At 40.6% G+C, this 13367-nt stretch overlaps 1 protein-coding gene across 1 annotated transcript in view; it reads right to left on the bottom strand.

Annotated features, from left to right (window-relative positions):
- The window catches only part of LOC124594117 (DNA replication licensing factor Mcm7), a 72507-nt gene that overhangs the window by 36314 nt on the left and 22826 nt on the right, over window positions 1-13367 (bottom strand). Inside the window, exon 7 of the mRNA XM_047132474.1 lies at window positions 7425-7607. Within this exon, the coding sequence (XP_046988430.1) occupies window positions 7425-7607 (183 nt within the window). The remainder of the gene's footprint in view (window positions 1-7424; window positions 7608-13367) is intronic.

A 13367-nucleotide genomic window follows, 5' to 3' on the forward strand; every position in this document is an offset into this window, starting at 1 on the left:
TGAACCAGCTTTAAATGATGTCTCTAGGAAATATACTACACCTTCCACAGGGATTGTGCAGACAAGATTAGATTAATTACAGCACAAATGGATGCATTTAAACAAGCATTCTTCCCATACTCCATACGCGAATAGGAAAGGGGAAAAAACCCTAATAACTGGTACAGTGGGATGTACGCTCTGCCTTGCAGTTCACAGTGTTTTGTGAGTACAAATGTAGATGCAGATAATTTACATTGTTGCAGTCTTAACAAACCCTGTAGAACAAGAAAGTTCAGACCTCCAGTGAATGCTCAATTCAAATAAAATATTACTTTTTTTTTACCACTAATTTTAGCTTTTCTCCCAACATACAGGTTACTCACGATTCACTGGACAACAAATGAGTAACTTTAATACTACACTAAAAGAAAATCTAAAAACTCCAAGATCAGAACCAGACGACCCCACTATGCTGACCAGCCACCATATCATCTGGATGCAGTACAGAGGGGCATGTGATCAGCACAGTGCTCTCCCAGTTGTTGTCAACTTTCCAGACCTAAAAGCTACTACTTCTGATTTACATAACTCATCAATTGGTCTCACAAGACAGTGTCTCCCATCAAGGAAAAATCGCTGGCACTACCAGGAAATGACCCCAGGTTCACCATATGGGACTCACATGCACTGAACACTCAGCTTTGGAGGTGGACATCACATATTACATCACACAACGACGTAAATTACTGCACATTTTAAGAACTTTTCAATACACTTCCAAAAGAGAATGCTGAACAATTCATGTCAACTCACAAATTCAGAGCTGTGAATCTCACATAATGTGGGTTGTGGTCACAGCTTTGCCAATTCTACGCCAGGAGGCATCAAAATTCCTTAATTTTAAACTTTAACACATTCACGTCAGTGCTAAGAATTATGTTTCTCACTGTGAAGTGGTGGCGTATTAATGCTTTCCTTCATTTGGTGGCACTGTTTTTCCCGTTTCTCACAGTGGGGCAGTGGTCATATTCAAGCACCCTAAGCTACCTTTTATTTTGAAAGTGGTGGAAGTCCATTCTTTTAAAACAATGAGAGGTCTCACAAAATAATTTTTCACTAAAGCACTTATTATGTGATGTACCATTTGCTCAGAAAGCTCTCTTATTGAAGGGTTACACAAAATTGTATTCTCAACTATTCATTGCACCTGGCTGATAGGCAATACACCATGACACATTTTGTCATCACAGTCAAAGTATTCCACATCCATGCTGCGTAAAAGTTTTAATACAGCATATGTTGGTGTATTGCTAGTAACATAATTGGTAGAATCAAGTGTGAGCCACTGACTGCGCATGCTGGTGTGAACAGGTTACACAATGTCCTTTTTATGTGAAGTTCAGTAGGATAACCTTCAAGGCACTCAGTTGGAAAACTGCATATGAGTAATGAGTACATTACTTGTAGCATAGAATACAGTTCAAATATACTCAATGGATTATGTGATGTGCGCATATCCTAATAATAAATAAGGTCCCAATTACACGATTATAAGCTAGAATGAAGAAGAGAGTGAAATGACAACATGGATGGATATCTGAACCCCAAATTGAATTACGGCTATTAATAAGGCCACGAAAGATGAAAATGCCTCAGAAAATTGGGCACTGGAGCAACTATTCATGTTCTCCATTCTTATTCACAGCACATGATTTAACAATAAAAAAACACTAAGTTTAATATAAAAGTTGAAGAGGGTGAGTGGAGGATACTGCTCAGGAGATTTGTTTGTGGATACAATCTGTATGGTGGTTGTGGGTGAGGAAAGCCTGAGAGTAGTTGTTGGTTTAAGTATTGGGGGACTTAACAGTGAAGCAGATACATCTGCCAGACACCTAGCTTGTGGGGAGGTGAGTGTTTGATGTGGAAAGTATGGTAGCTGTTAAAAGTGCAGATATTTTTGCTTATTTGTAGGTTTTAGAGTGACTGAGGTTTGGATGTAGGCTTCAATGTGATGAAGGTCCCATTCAGGAAGATGGCTTTATATTTTAAAAAATTAGCCAAATGCTAGTAGGCCTCACTGACAGAGTTCCGTATAAACTCAATTATGTATGTAGACAGTGAATCCATTCTGGCATTTGAGAATCTCGACAATTTATGCCTGTTATTGAAACTGATACTGGCATGATATCGATCCCTGGAGTTCCAAGGCTTTCGAGAATGTTATAATTTAAAATTTGACATTGGATAGCAAAATTTTTTGTGTGTGATATGATTCTAGATCAACAGGAAGTACCCTACAGGTTTGATGAGTGAGTTTGCGAGTACCAAAATATGGGACCTACATGGCCATATCTTTTGAGCAACTTTTACATCACCAAGATACACAGATCTTAGTAACTGACAAATTTCAACATACCTTGTCCACTCATTCCTTAGAAAAAGGGTTTTTAACATTCAGACAGACAGACAAGACAGATGAACAATGAAAGTGATACCATAAGGGTTCCGTTTTCACTGATTGAGGTTCAGAATCCTAAAAAGGACCAGGTAAATTTGAGTTGGCAAAAATGAGTCAAGGAACTGGGTTTTTTTCTTAATGTTAATAGAATCTTCCGTCTGTTCTTGGTAGAACAACATTATAATAAATGAAAAGCACCATTTTGCTTTTGTTCTACAATATTACTTTTATTGTGTTAACCAGTTTTTGGCTTACAAGGCCCTCTTCAGACATTTATTGCGTATTGTCACCAAAGAAGTTGCATAACCTCTTTGGTGACAATACTCAGTAAATGTCTGAAGATGGCCTTGTAAGCCGAAAACTGGTTAACACAATAAAAGTAATATTGTAGAACAAAAGCAAACCAGTTTTTCTTCACTGAAAGTTCTCTTATTCTGCAAACTGATCACAAAGATGTCCTCCACAAGTCTACACAAAGCCAGGGACTCAGCTACCGCGTTTTGAGGAATGCCTCTTCCATGCGAACTATTAAAAGGTTAGTGCAGGACTTGGTCGTCTTGACTCCTATTTTGGCCCCTTGTTGTTTGTAGCTTTGGCCCTTGAAAATGGGAAGTACTTTAGGATAAGGATGAATTTAGCTAGAATTACAATAAATGAGGTTTTAGGGAGACTCTCAGATGGTTTTTGGAAGAGAGAGCATTCTATGGCTAAGTGGCTGTATGCATGTGGGATGTTTGTGTAGAATAGGATCACATCAGAAGTGACAAGGAGGGTTCCAGGTGGAAGGAAATGGATTTAAGACAATATATGATGTGATTGTGGTTTTCTCTGTAGGATGAGAGGCTGAGGGAGATTGGTTACAGATGTTGGTCTACAAGGCCTGAGACACATTGAATATGGGCTTTGATGCCAGCTACAGTGGTATGGTTTTTTAGTGTAATTTGGGAAGAAGGCAGAAGGTCAAGGTGTGAGGGTTACGAGAGGGAACGACTTCTACACGTGTGACTGTGAACCCTTGTGAGTAGCCTCGGATTGTAAGGATTTACTGCAGCTCTGTCTGTATGGAAGCAATGTGGTCATGAAGAGCAGTTTTTGTATGTTGAGGTGTTCAAGAGCTCTGAAGCCCCTAGACCATATACTCATTGTGGTGAAGTGGAGATTTTGCCTGCAGAGAGTATGACGACGGACTGGTCTGATTTGAGGTTTTGGTGATATTTTTCAGGAAAGATTGGGAGATAGGGATGGATTACCTTAAGCAGATGATTTTTTGGGAAGAGGAGAAGGATACCTTTGGGATTTGAGTTAGAACTGTTCTACGCAGGGTTTGGTGTTCACTCTGTTGGTTGTAAGTCATGATTGAATGGTGATGTGATATTTTCAGTTAAGGTTAAGGGTGAATAAGGGGACATTCTGACTAGGGCATTTACCACTGAATTTGGGTGTGGGAAGATTAAAAGATTGGTGAAAAATATGAGATGACAGACTAGTGAAGGACCACATGAAAGAGGAAAAAAGACAAGATGAAGTCTCTATGTCAGGCAAATTGGACACTGAAAAGTCTGTGCAGAAAATAACACACACAAAACAGTCATTAGACTACTGAAAGCAAATAACAGCACGGAAATAGAGAAAATAAGTGGCCAAACAAGACAAAACTGTTGATAAACACTGGAAAATGATTGCTGAACAGAGAGAGAACATTGTTCAATGATGAAAGTAAATCATCAAACAAAGTTTTTAGTTCGCCCAACAATAACAATAGACTGCTCAGCACCGATGGAAGATCGCCAGGGGGGGTGGGCGGGTGGGGGGGTGGGGGGGGGGGGAGATTGCTAAATAAAAAATATCCCACTAAATGGGTAAAATATCACTCAACATGAATGTGAAAAAGGTCAAATAATGAAAAAATGCTGATAGGCAAGAATTACAGATATACAGAAAAGACAAAAAAGTGATCAATGCAATCGGCTGTATCAAAAGGAAAATTCACTTAAAAATAAATAAATAAAAAAAGACTATAAAATTACAAAGCCACAGAATGGTTGGCCAGTACTTATCTTCAAGAAGTGAAATTCCATTATTGCCAATAAGCGCATTTCAAAGAGAGAAAATATCAATGGCTTTCAGAGTTACTACTTCCTTTCTGAGGGAATAAAGAAGGGTAGGTTTGGGAAAGCTAGAAAGGAGTAGCCCAAAGATGAGTGTGACCCACTTGCTACGAGGGCAAGGAAAAACAAGATGAAGAAGGAGGTGTCAGAGAAACTAGGAAATCAAAGGTATTACTTTGGTAAAGGGAGGGAGGGAGGGAGGGAGGGAGGGAGGGAGGGAGGGAGGGAGGGAGGGAAGGTGTAATGTTGATAACAAGGAATAAATACAATATATAATTAGAAAAATGAGTGAAGAATTGTATATTAACATAAGTTAAGTCCAGGAGGGTGGCAGGATGCGACCATATGCTCAAGAGAAAATTCCTATGTCTGGAGGTCAGAGAAATAATTATCAGGTGGGAGAATCCAAATATCCTACGTGGAGTAGCAGGCAGTTTGGTTCCTTGAGTCATACTGCAGAAAATAATTACCAACCGCGTATTAAGTGTGCCAAATATAGACCATTATTGTATGTCCACTCATGCTCTCAGCCAGTTTGACAGTGGTCATTCTTACAAAAAACAACGAGCAGTGAACACACGAGTTGGTAAACAACATGTGGTTTCACATGTCACTCTGTCTTTTATGCTGCACAGTTTATCTGTGCATGGGTGGAATAAATGGCACTATGTGGATGCATGGCGCAGGTTGTGAAACAGGAGCGATTACAACAGTGGAAACCTTGGGATAATGGTATAGGAATGTCGTATGGCTGAACAAGGGTGATGATAATATACTGATATTGTTAACTGTTGAGCGTGCAGTGTGATGTAGTGGTTAGTGTCACTAGCTAGTGTTCTGTAGGTCGCCAGTTCAAACCCATCTGTCAGAAATTATTTTGTTACTTAGTATTTATAATTTCTGGAAGTTTCTCAAAATTTCTAAAGTTTATATATTCTGGAATTGCAACGTTTGTATAAACAGTAGCAATTCTGCTCTGGCTGTACACTGGTGTTCATGATAAAAACGTTCTCAATACTAAGTCTTGTACCTCACTAAAGACACTACTTTCGGTTAGCATTTGAGTGTCATTATAAAATGACAATATAATTACAAGCTAGAGAATAAACACAGCCCTTTGAAATGAAGCTGGGAAGATCCCTTTTCATATTTTCCTTGTTACGGGCAGAAAGTATTAGGGAGCACATTACATTAAACTACACTCCTGGAAATGGAAAAAAGAACACATTGACACCGGTGTGTCAGACCCACCATACTTGCTCCGGACACTGCGAGAGGGCTGTACAAGCAATGATCACACGCACGGCACAGCGGACACACCAGGAACCGCGGTGTTGGCCGTCGAATGGCGCTAGCTGCGCAGCATTTGTGCACCGCCGCCGTCAGTGTCAGCCAGTTTGCCGTGGCATACGGAGCTCCATCGCAGTCTTTAACACTGGTAGCATGCCGCGACAGCGTGGACGTGAACCGTATGTGCAGTTGACGGACTTTGAGCGAGGGCGTATAGTGGGCATGCGGGAGGCCGGGTGGACGTACCGCCGAATTGCTCAACACGTGGGGCGTGAGGTCTCCACAGTACATCGATGTTGTCGCCAGTGGTCGGCGGAAGGTGCACGTGCCCGTCGACCTGGGACCGGACCGCAGCGACGCACGGATGCACGCCAAGACCGTAGGATCCTACGCAGTGCCGTAGGGGACCGCACCGCCACTTCCCAGCAAATTAGGGACACTGTTGCTCCTGGGGTATCGGCGAGGACCATTCGCAGCCGTCTCCATGAAGCTGGGCTACGGTCCCGCACACCGTTAGGCCGTCTTCCGCTCACGCCCCAACATCGTGCAGCCCGCCTTCAGTGGTGTCGCGACAGGCGTGAATGGAGGGACGAATGGAGATGTGTCGTCTTCAGCGATGAGAGTCGCTTCTGCCTTGGTGCCAATGATGGTCGTATGCGTGTTTGGCGCCGTGCAGGTGAGCGCCACAATCAGGACTGCATACGACCGAGGCACACAGGGCCAACACCCGGCATCATGGTGTTGGGAGCGATCTCCTACACTGGCCGTACACCACTGGTGATCGTCGAGGGGACACTGAATAGTGCACGGTACATCCAAACCGTCATCGAACCCATCGTTCTACCATTCCTAGACCGGCAAGGGAACTTGCTGTTCCAACAGGACAATGCACGTCCGCATGTATCCCGTGCCACCCAACGTGCTCTAGAAGGTGTAAGTCAACTACCCTGGCCAGCAAGATCTCCGGATCTGTCCCCCATTGAGCATGTTTGGGACTGGATGAAGCGTCGTCTCACGCGGTCTGCACGTCCAGCACGAACGCTGGTCCAACTGAGGCGCCAGGTGGAAATGGCATGGCAAGCCGTTCCACAAGACTACATCCAGCATCTCTACGATCGTCTCCATGGGAGAATAGCAGCCTGCATTGCTGCGAAAGGTGGATATACACTGTACTAGTGCCGACATTGTGCATGCTCTGTTACCTGTGTCTATGTGCCTGTGGTTCTGTCAGTGTGATCATGTGATGTATCTGACCCCAGGAATGTGTCAATAAAGTTTCCTCTTCCTTGGACAATGAATTCACGGTGTTCTTATTTCAATTTCCAGGAGTGTATAAACTTTATTTTGGTCACTGCACACACAAAAATTGTTTAGCAATTTATGTAAGATTGATTGAAATACACTTTATAGTAAAATCAGGACAAGCCTGAATTTGTACAACAGTATTTCACAGTATTAAAGCAATATAAGCTAAGAGGTTGTGTAAGAGGTATCTTTCCAATGGAGCCACCAAAACGAAGTGTGAATACCACTGAATCATTAACAAAAATTTTAAAATACATTATGAATAATTTATTACTTACATGTGCATCCAAGTATGTCTCCGACAACAACCCTTGTACGATTTGCTTAAAGCCTGTGCGATGGAGTGGAAGGAATATGCCTGTCACAGTGACATGATCACCAGGCATGGCTTGTCGTGTAATTTCTCCTCGACAGAAAACAGTTAAACTGCGAGGAATATTGCCCACTGGAACTTGGTCACTCTGAAACAGAAGGATTTTCAGTACTTGATATAGTCATCTCGTAGAGCAGCAACACAAGCACTGCACTAATCACCACCTTCAACAGTATCCATCACCAGAGTAAATTCATTTGCATTAAAGAATTTGATGAGCAGACAAGCACACTGTATGATAGTAAGTGCAGAGCAGTGTACAGACATGTACCTAAGTTGAAGACTGTCACTTGGCTAACACACACTCTCTCTCTCTCCCACTTGGAGAGCACACACCCACTCCTCTCAACTTTGCTTCCTACTAGTTTTCCTTCATCTACCTTAGTTTTCTTTCTACTGTGTTCCCTATATGTCTGGACCTCTTTCTAGGTATACTTCGTAGGATTATTTTGCTTAAAGTTATTTGATGTAACTTTCTTTTATAAATACTGATCGTTACATGCTTATGTGGCAGCTTGCACTGGTATATAAATAACTAGAGTAGAAATTAGAACAGCAGTTTTTTTTTTTTTTTTACACAAAGGAGGAATGTTACAGTTTAACGTCTGTGTATCTCATAGTCATAGGAGACTGAGCTGCCGTTCAATTGTTTAAGTACAAGGAAGGAAATTGGCCACTACCAAGTACTGGAATTTATGTGAATTATGGAAACTGAAATCTGACTGGCTAAACAGGGAATACAAATAAATATAAGCACAATATCTCTTGGCAACTGTAACTAGTCATTCACAGTTAATAAATTACTTTCCTATTAACAATGAAGTAATAGCATATGGTTATTGTCCTATAAACAATGGAAGTATTAATAACCTGAAGACTTCACACATTTTAGAAGCACGTATATGATAAATACCATTCTCCCGAATATTTCACACAGCAGAAGTATGTACTATTAATAACTACCTTGCTTAGTGCAAGAACGAAAATTCATTTAAGAAAATTGTTGAAATAATAAAGAGACGAAAAGGCTGGCAGCACATAACTACACAAGGTGCAACTTCCAGCCCTGCAAGCAAAAATACATAAGATAAAACGAAGCACTCCTAACATTCAGAACAACAGGCTCCTTGTTCAGGGAAGAAACGATGACATAGTTGGGGAAATGGCACAGGCATTACAGGGAACTCAAACTCCAGCAGTTCTGAGGGACCCCACCCTGAATGAGGGCGAAGAGAAGCTTAGATGAAGGAGCAGGTAGTAAAATATAGAATATCACTAACGCCCACATTAGACTTTAAAAGATCACTGACCAGATCTTTTATCAAAGTCCTTTGGTCAAATCCTTGATAGTGAACTAGGCAAGCATTTATCAACGATCTTTAAAAGTTATAGCTAGGACATAGCTTTGATCAAAGTTTGTCATTGTATACATGTTGCTTCACTTGTTTCAGTGCCTTTAACCTACAAAATTGTAATTTTCCCTCCTATCTACGTACTTCTGTAGCTCTCAATTCGTTCTAGCAATCAATCATTCATGATAGGAAACACAGTCATAGCTCAGTCACTCAAAATGACTCTGAAATTTTACTTGTTAGAATGAAATCAGGCGATGATTCTTCTTCTCTGCAGGCTCGTGCTTTGCGGCAGTCTGCTAATCTGTACAAATAAAATGCCTCGTAATTTTGGGAGCGTTGTATAATCAGTCGGGAAACCTCAGATCAAGCGGATATTTGGCTTTGATGAAGTTTAACCTTCCGAAGAAGCAATGGAGCTCTTGGATTATTAAGTGCAGGTTCGTATCCAGTCTTTCGGAAGTCCCTTCTGATTAACAACTATGCAATATATCGATAAATATCATTAATTCTCAAATTTAAAATACACACCATTTACTTGAAGGAGCCATCTATATATATTTCCATTTAATCGTACAGTTCAAATCAGTTATCTTCTGTAATAAATCTCAATAATCAGATTACAGTTCTTCCAAACCAAGCACAGGCTAATCGGCACGAGGACAATCTCGGAAGCTCTCTTTCTTTTTTTTTCTAACAACCACCAGAGAGAGTACTACAAAGAATCCTTTGCGCTCATGGCATAGCTATTATATGAACTACTTTTCGCATGGATTCTGCGAGTATGAAGATAGAAAATTAGTAAACGGCATTCAAGGGTAGAATTGTATCTGAATAATTCATCAAATATAAAGAGATATTACAAAATGATGTCGAAGTACATCTGGTGTGTGGCTACCAGCACAGTGATCTTTACAAAGTAGTAAGAATAGGAAATTCTTAATAACACAAAGCATTCTGTCTAGAAAAACTGCAATGTGTGATCAGAATCTTTTAAAAAATAGCTACAGAAATCAGTTGCATACAAAGTGGCTGCACTGTGGATAATGTTAAGCTGACATATAGAAAGAAAGGATTTGGAACAAGACGATATGTGGAATTCGAGTGTCGTCTAAATGTACATAAGTAAAATAAATGTATTTATCTGTACAGTAAACTAACCTTCATAAAGTAATACTTAAGTGATTTATGTATTTGTTTACATCCCTGGAATAATACGTAAAATGGTACACTGTGGGATGTGAGTACTATATTGCAAGCAGGAACAGCTTTCATCTGTTGCTACAAATCTTAACCTCACCAAGAGACAATCTTGAGCAGAAATGGAACGCATGGTTTAAATAATGTAACACTGCACCAGTTACATATTTTTTGCAAGACTTTATTCTCATTATCAAGTGTAAATATGTACAAAGGTATTATGTGATGTTTTGGAAAATCGGACAAAAAATTAAATTAAAGAAAGGTAATATCTGCCTGACTGCAATAAGCCACAAAAACATAACTGCAGGACAAGAAAGTACAACACACATACAGTCACCACAAATTACCTATGTAAATATTTCCTCTTGATAATGAGAATAAATTCTCAAAATGCAACATATTAAACATGAGAATGTACATAACTGGTGTAGTGTTTCATTACTTAAATCACGAATGACACAGATGCAGGCTCTTTCCAAAAACATTGATGATGATGAATTAAATTAAGAATGAGTATCATATCTGCAAATATTAGGGACTACTTTCACGAGGACAAAGTGAAATGTTTGTTTGCCCATTCTCAAACAATTTTTGTCATTCTTTATGTCCTCCACTTCGAGTACGGAGCAAATTCTGGTGAACACCTTGAGCTTCTCTTCCTGCTACCACTGATATCACACACAATCGTTTTCATTTTTATTTTCAAGCAATGCGCTTGCTACCAACGAACGCTGCTGTACAGGCAATTAACTGTACAGCATCCATTCCTGACCCACTATGAGGAAAACTTTTACAATAGTACAGGGTGGCGCAAGGGAATGGGAAATTTTGAACATTACAGTTGGCAGCACTGTAGCGCCGGCAGATGTTCGAAACTTTGCACAATTGATGTGAACGCATTGTCATTTAGTAATCATGGAGAATTGGACTGGTTCGGAACGTGCAGTAGCTGTGAGAGCGTTTTACAAAAATGGTGATAGTGCGACTGCCGCGCAGAGAACATTTCGACAGCATGACCAGCTTCGAGGTCATGGACGTGTCCCATCTGCGCATGCGATTACAACGTGGGTGCGTAATTTTGAAGAAACAGGATCTGCCTTGAAAAAGAAACCTCCAGGTGGCATTCCAACGGTATGTACCCCAGAGAACATTGCAGCTGCTAGAGCTGCAATTGAGAGAAGTCCTTGCCGCTCCGTTCGACAGCATGCATCTTCGATAGGGATTAAGCGACAAAGCTTACAAAGAATACTGCATGAATTAGACTTCCATCCCTACAAGTTGCAGATTGTGCAACACTTACATGAACGAGACCCAGCATCACACATGGAGTTTAGTAGCCAGATATTGGCTAAAATCAATGAGGACACGAATTTCCTTGGTAACTTATGGATATCAGAAGAAGCCCATTTCCACCTGAACGGATTCGTGAACAAACAGAATTTTCATTATTGGGAACAGGACAACCCTTGTGAGTTTCACCAGCGACCACTACATAGCACCAAGGCCACAATATAGTGTGCTGTATCATGTCATGGTGTTATCGGCCCTTATTTTTTTGAATGTGAGGATGGTAGTGCAGTGACAGTAACATCCGCTCGATATGTTGAAATGCTTCAAACATTCTTTACACCGAGACTGTACGAGATTAATCTTAACGTTGAAAACATGTGGTTTCAGCAGGACGGAGCCATGTCACACACTGCTCGACAATCGATGGCAGCAGTTCGTCAATTGTTTGGAAGACGCATTATTTCACGTAATGGTGACATTGCATGGCCTGCAAGATCCCCTGATCTTAGTGTGTGCGCCTTCCTGTGGGGATATCTTAAAGGCAAGGTGTACCGTACACGTCCTGCAACAATCCATGAACTGAAGGAGAACACTGAAAACGAAATCACTGCCATTCCCCAAGATTTGCTACACCGCGCATTCCAGAGTTTTCATAACAGGCTGTTAAGAGTGTGAATGGCGAATGGGAGCACATCTTTCCGATGTCATCTTTAAAAAGTAAAGAGACACTTTTGGACATTTTGATTGTAAAGACATACTTAATAATGGCATACTGAATAAATTACTAGTTTTATGAATTTATTCATGAAAATGACGTTATTTCGAAATTTCCCGTTTCCCTGCGCCACCCTGTATAATACCCCAAGTGAAGTAGATTGGCCAAAGATGTATGACAAAATTTTTGACAAAGATCTTTTACAGTGTAATAAGGGCCTAAGCACTATTCCAGTTTCAGTTCAAAGATTACAGAATGGACAGATAGAGTGAGATCTTAAATATGAAATAAAAGACATAAGGAAAACAGCAAGCAAAAAGAATAATAAAAATAATTTGTAATAAAAAGAGCAACAGAGTGGCTCCAAAGGGAGGGATAAACAGGTTAATAAAAATTCTACCAAAGACCTATGGACAAAGAAAAGTGAGGGGTTTAAACTAGCACAAATCGAGAATGGTGGTGAGGTTATAAAAGACCAGACAGTAATGTTCAAAGTGTTGAAGTTTAGCTGCTACTAATGTCAATTAAGTGAAGGCAGAATAGTCTCTCGTTTCCAAATAACCATTTCAATGGGACAATATTAAAGAGTTTCAGTGAGTAAGGTGAGAAGTAGGACAACATTTTTATGCTCTCTGCTACTAAGAGTGACGTCATTCTGTTTAGAAGTATGGGGAAGTCACGGCTGGATGCACATCTAGGCTGAGTCTATGCGGAGAGGCACAGGCATTGCTAATCCAAGCATCAGAGAAAATTGTCCACCCACTTGTAGTGACATTTAAAATAAAGAAGGGTGGAGAAAGAGCAAGTGATGAACACTACAGAGGGTTACCTGACTTTGTTGAGCGTGTCAGTGCAGGGAAAGGAGCTCGATGACAGCAGCTTTGGACCGAAACTACAAGAACTTCCATTTCCAATACCAACTTAGAACTTCAAGATAAAACCTTGGGTCGGCCTGGTGTGACTAATGTGCAATCTGCATAGTGTGACAGATTCTTTGAGAGGCTTGTAGGGACTTTTTCCATGCATCATCAGGGGTTTCACTGATCAGTTTGAATTTGTTAGCATTTTTGTTATCTATTTGACACCGCAGACCCTCATGAATAAATAACTTATTGAAAATTGGTCATTGGTAACTGGTGTTCTGAGGTCAAGTGGTTCTTGTGTTGCAACTTTCTTGGCCTACTGAAAAACAGGCTCCTTTCCTAGGATGTCCAAATGGCCTGGATTTCAAACGAACTTGATGGAGATGTCAGCACCATGAATCTCTGTCAACAGATCTTTGATGTTA

Source organism: Schistocerca americana, chromosome 2 (genome assembly GCF_021461395.2).
Source record: "Schistocerca americana isolate TAMUIC-IGC-003095 chromosome 2, iqSchAmer2.1, whole genome shotgun sequence".
Lineage (NCBI taxonomy): Eukaryota > Metazoa > Arthropoda > Insecta > Orthoptera > Acrididae > Schistocerca > Schistocerca americana.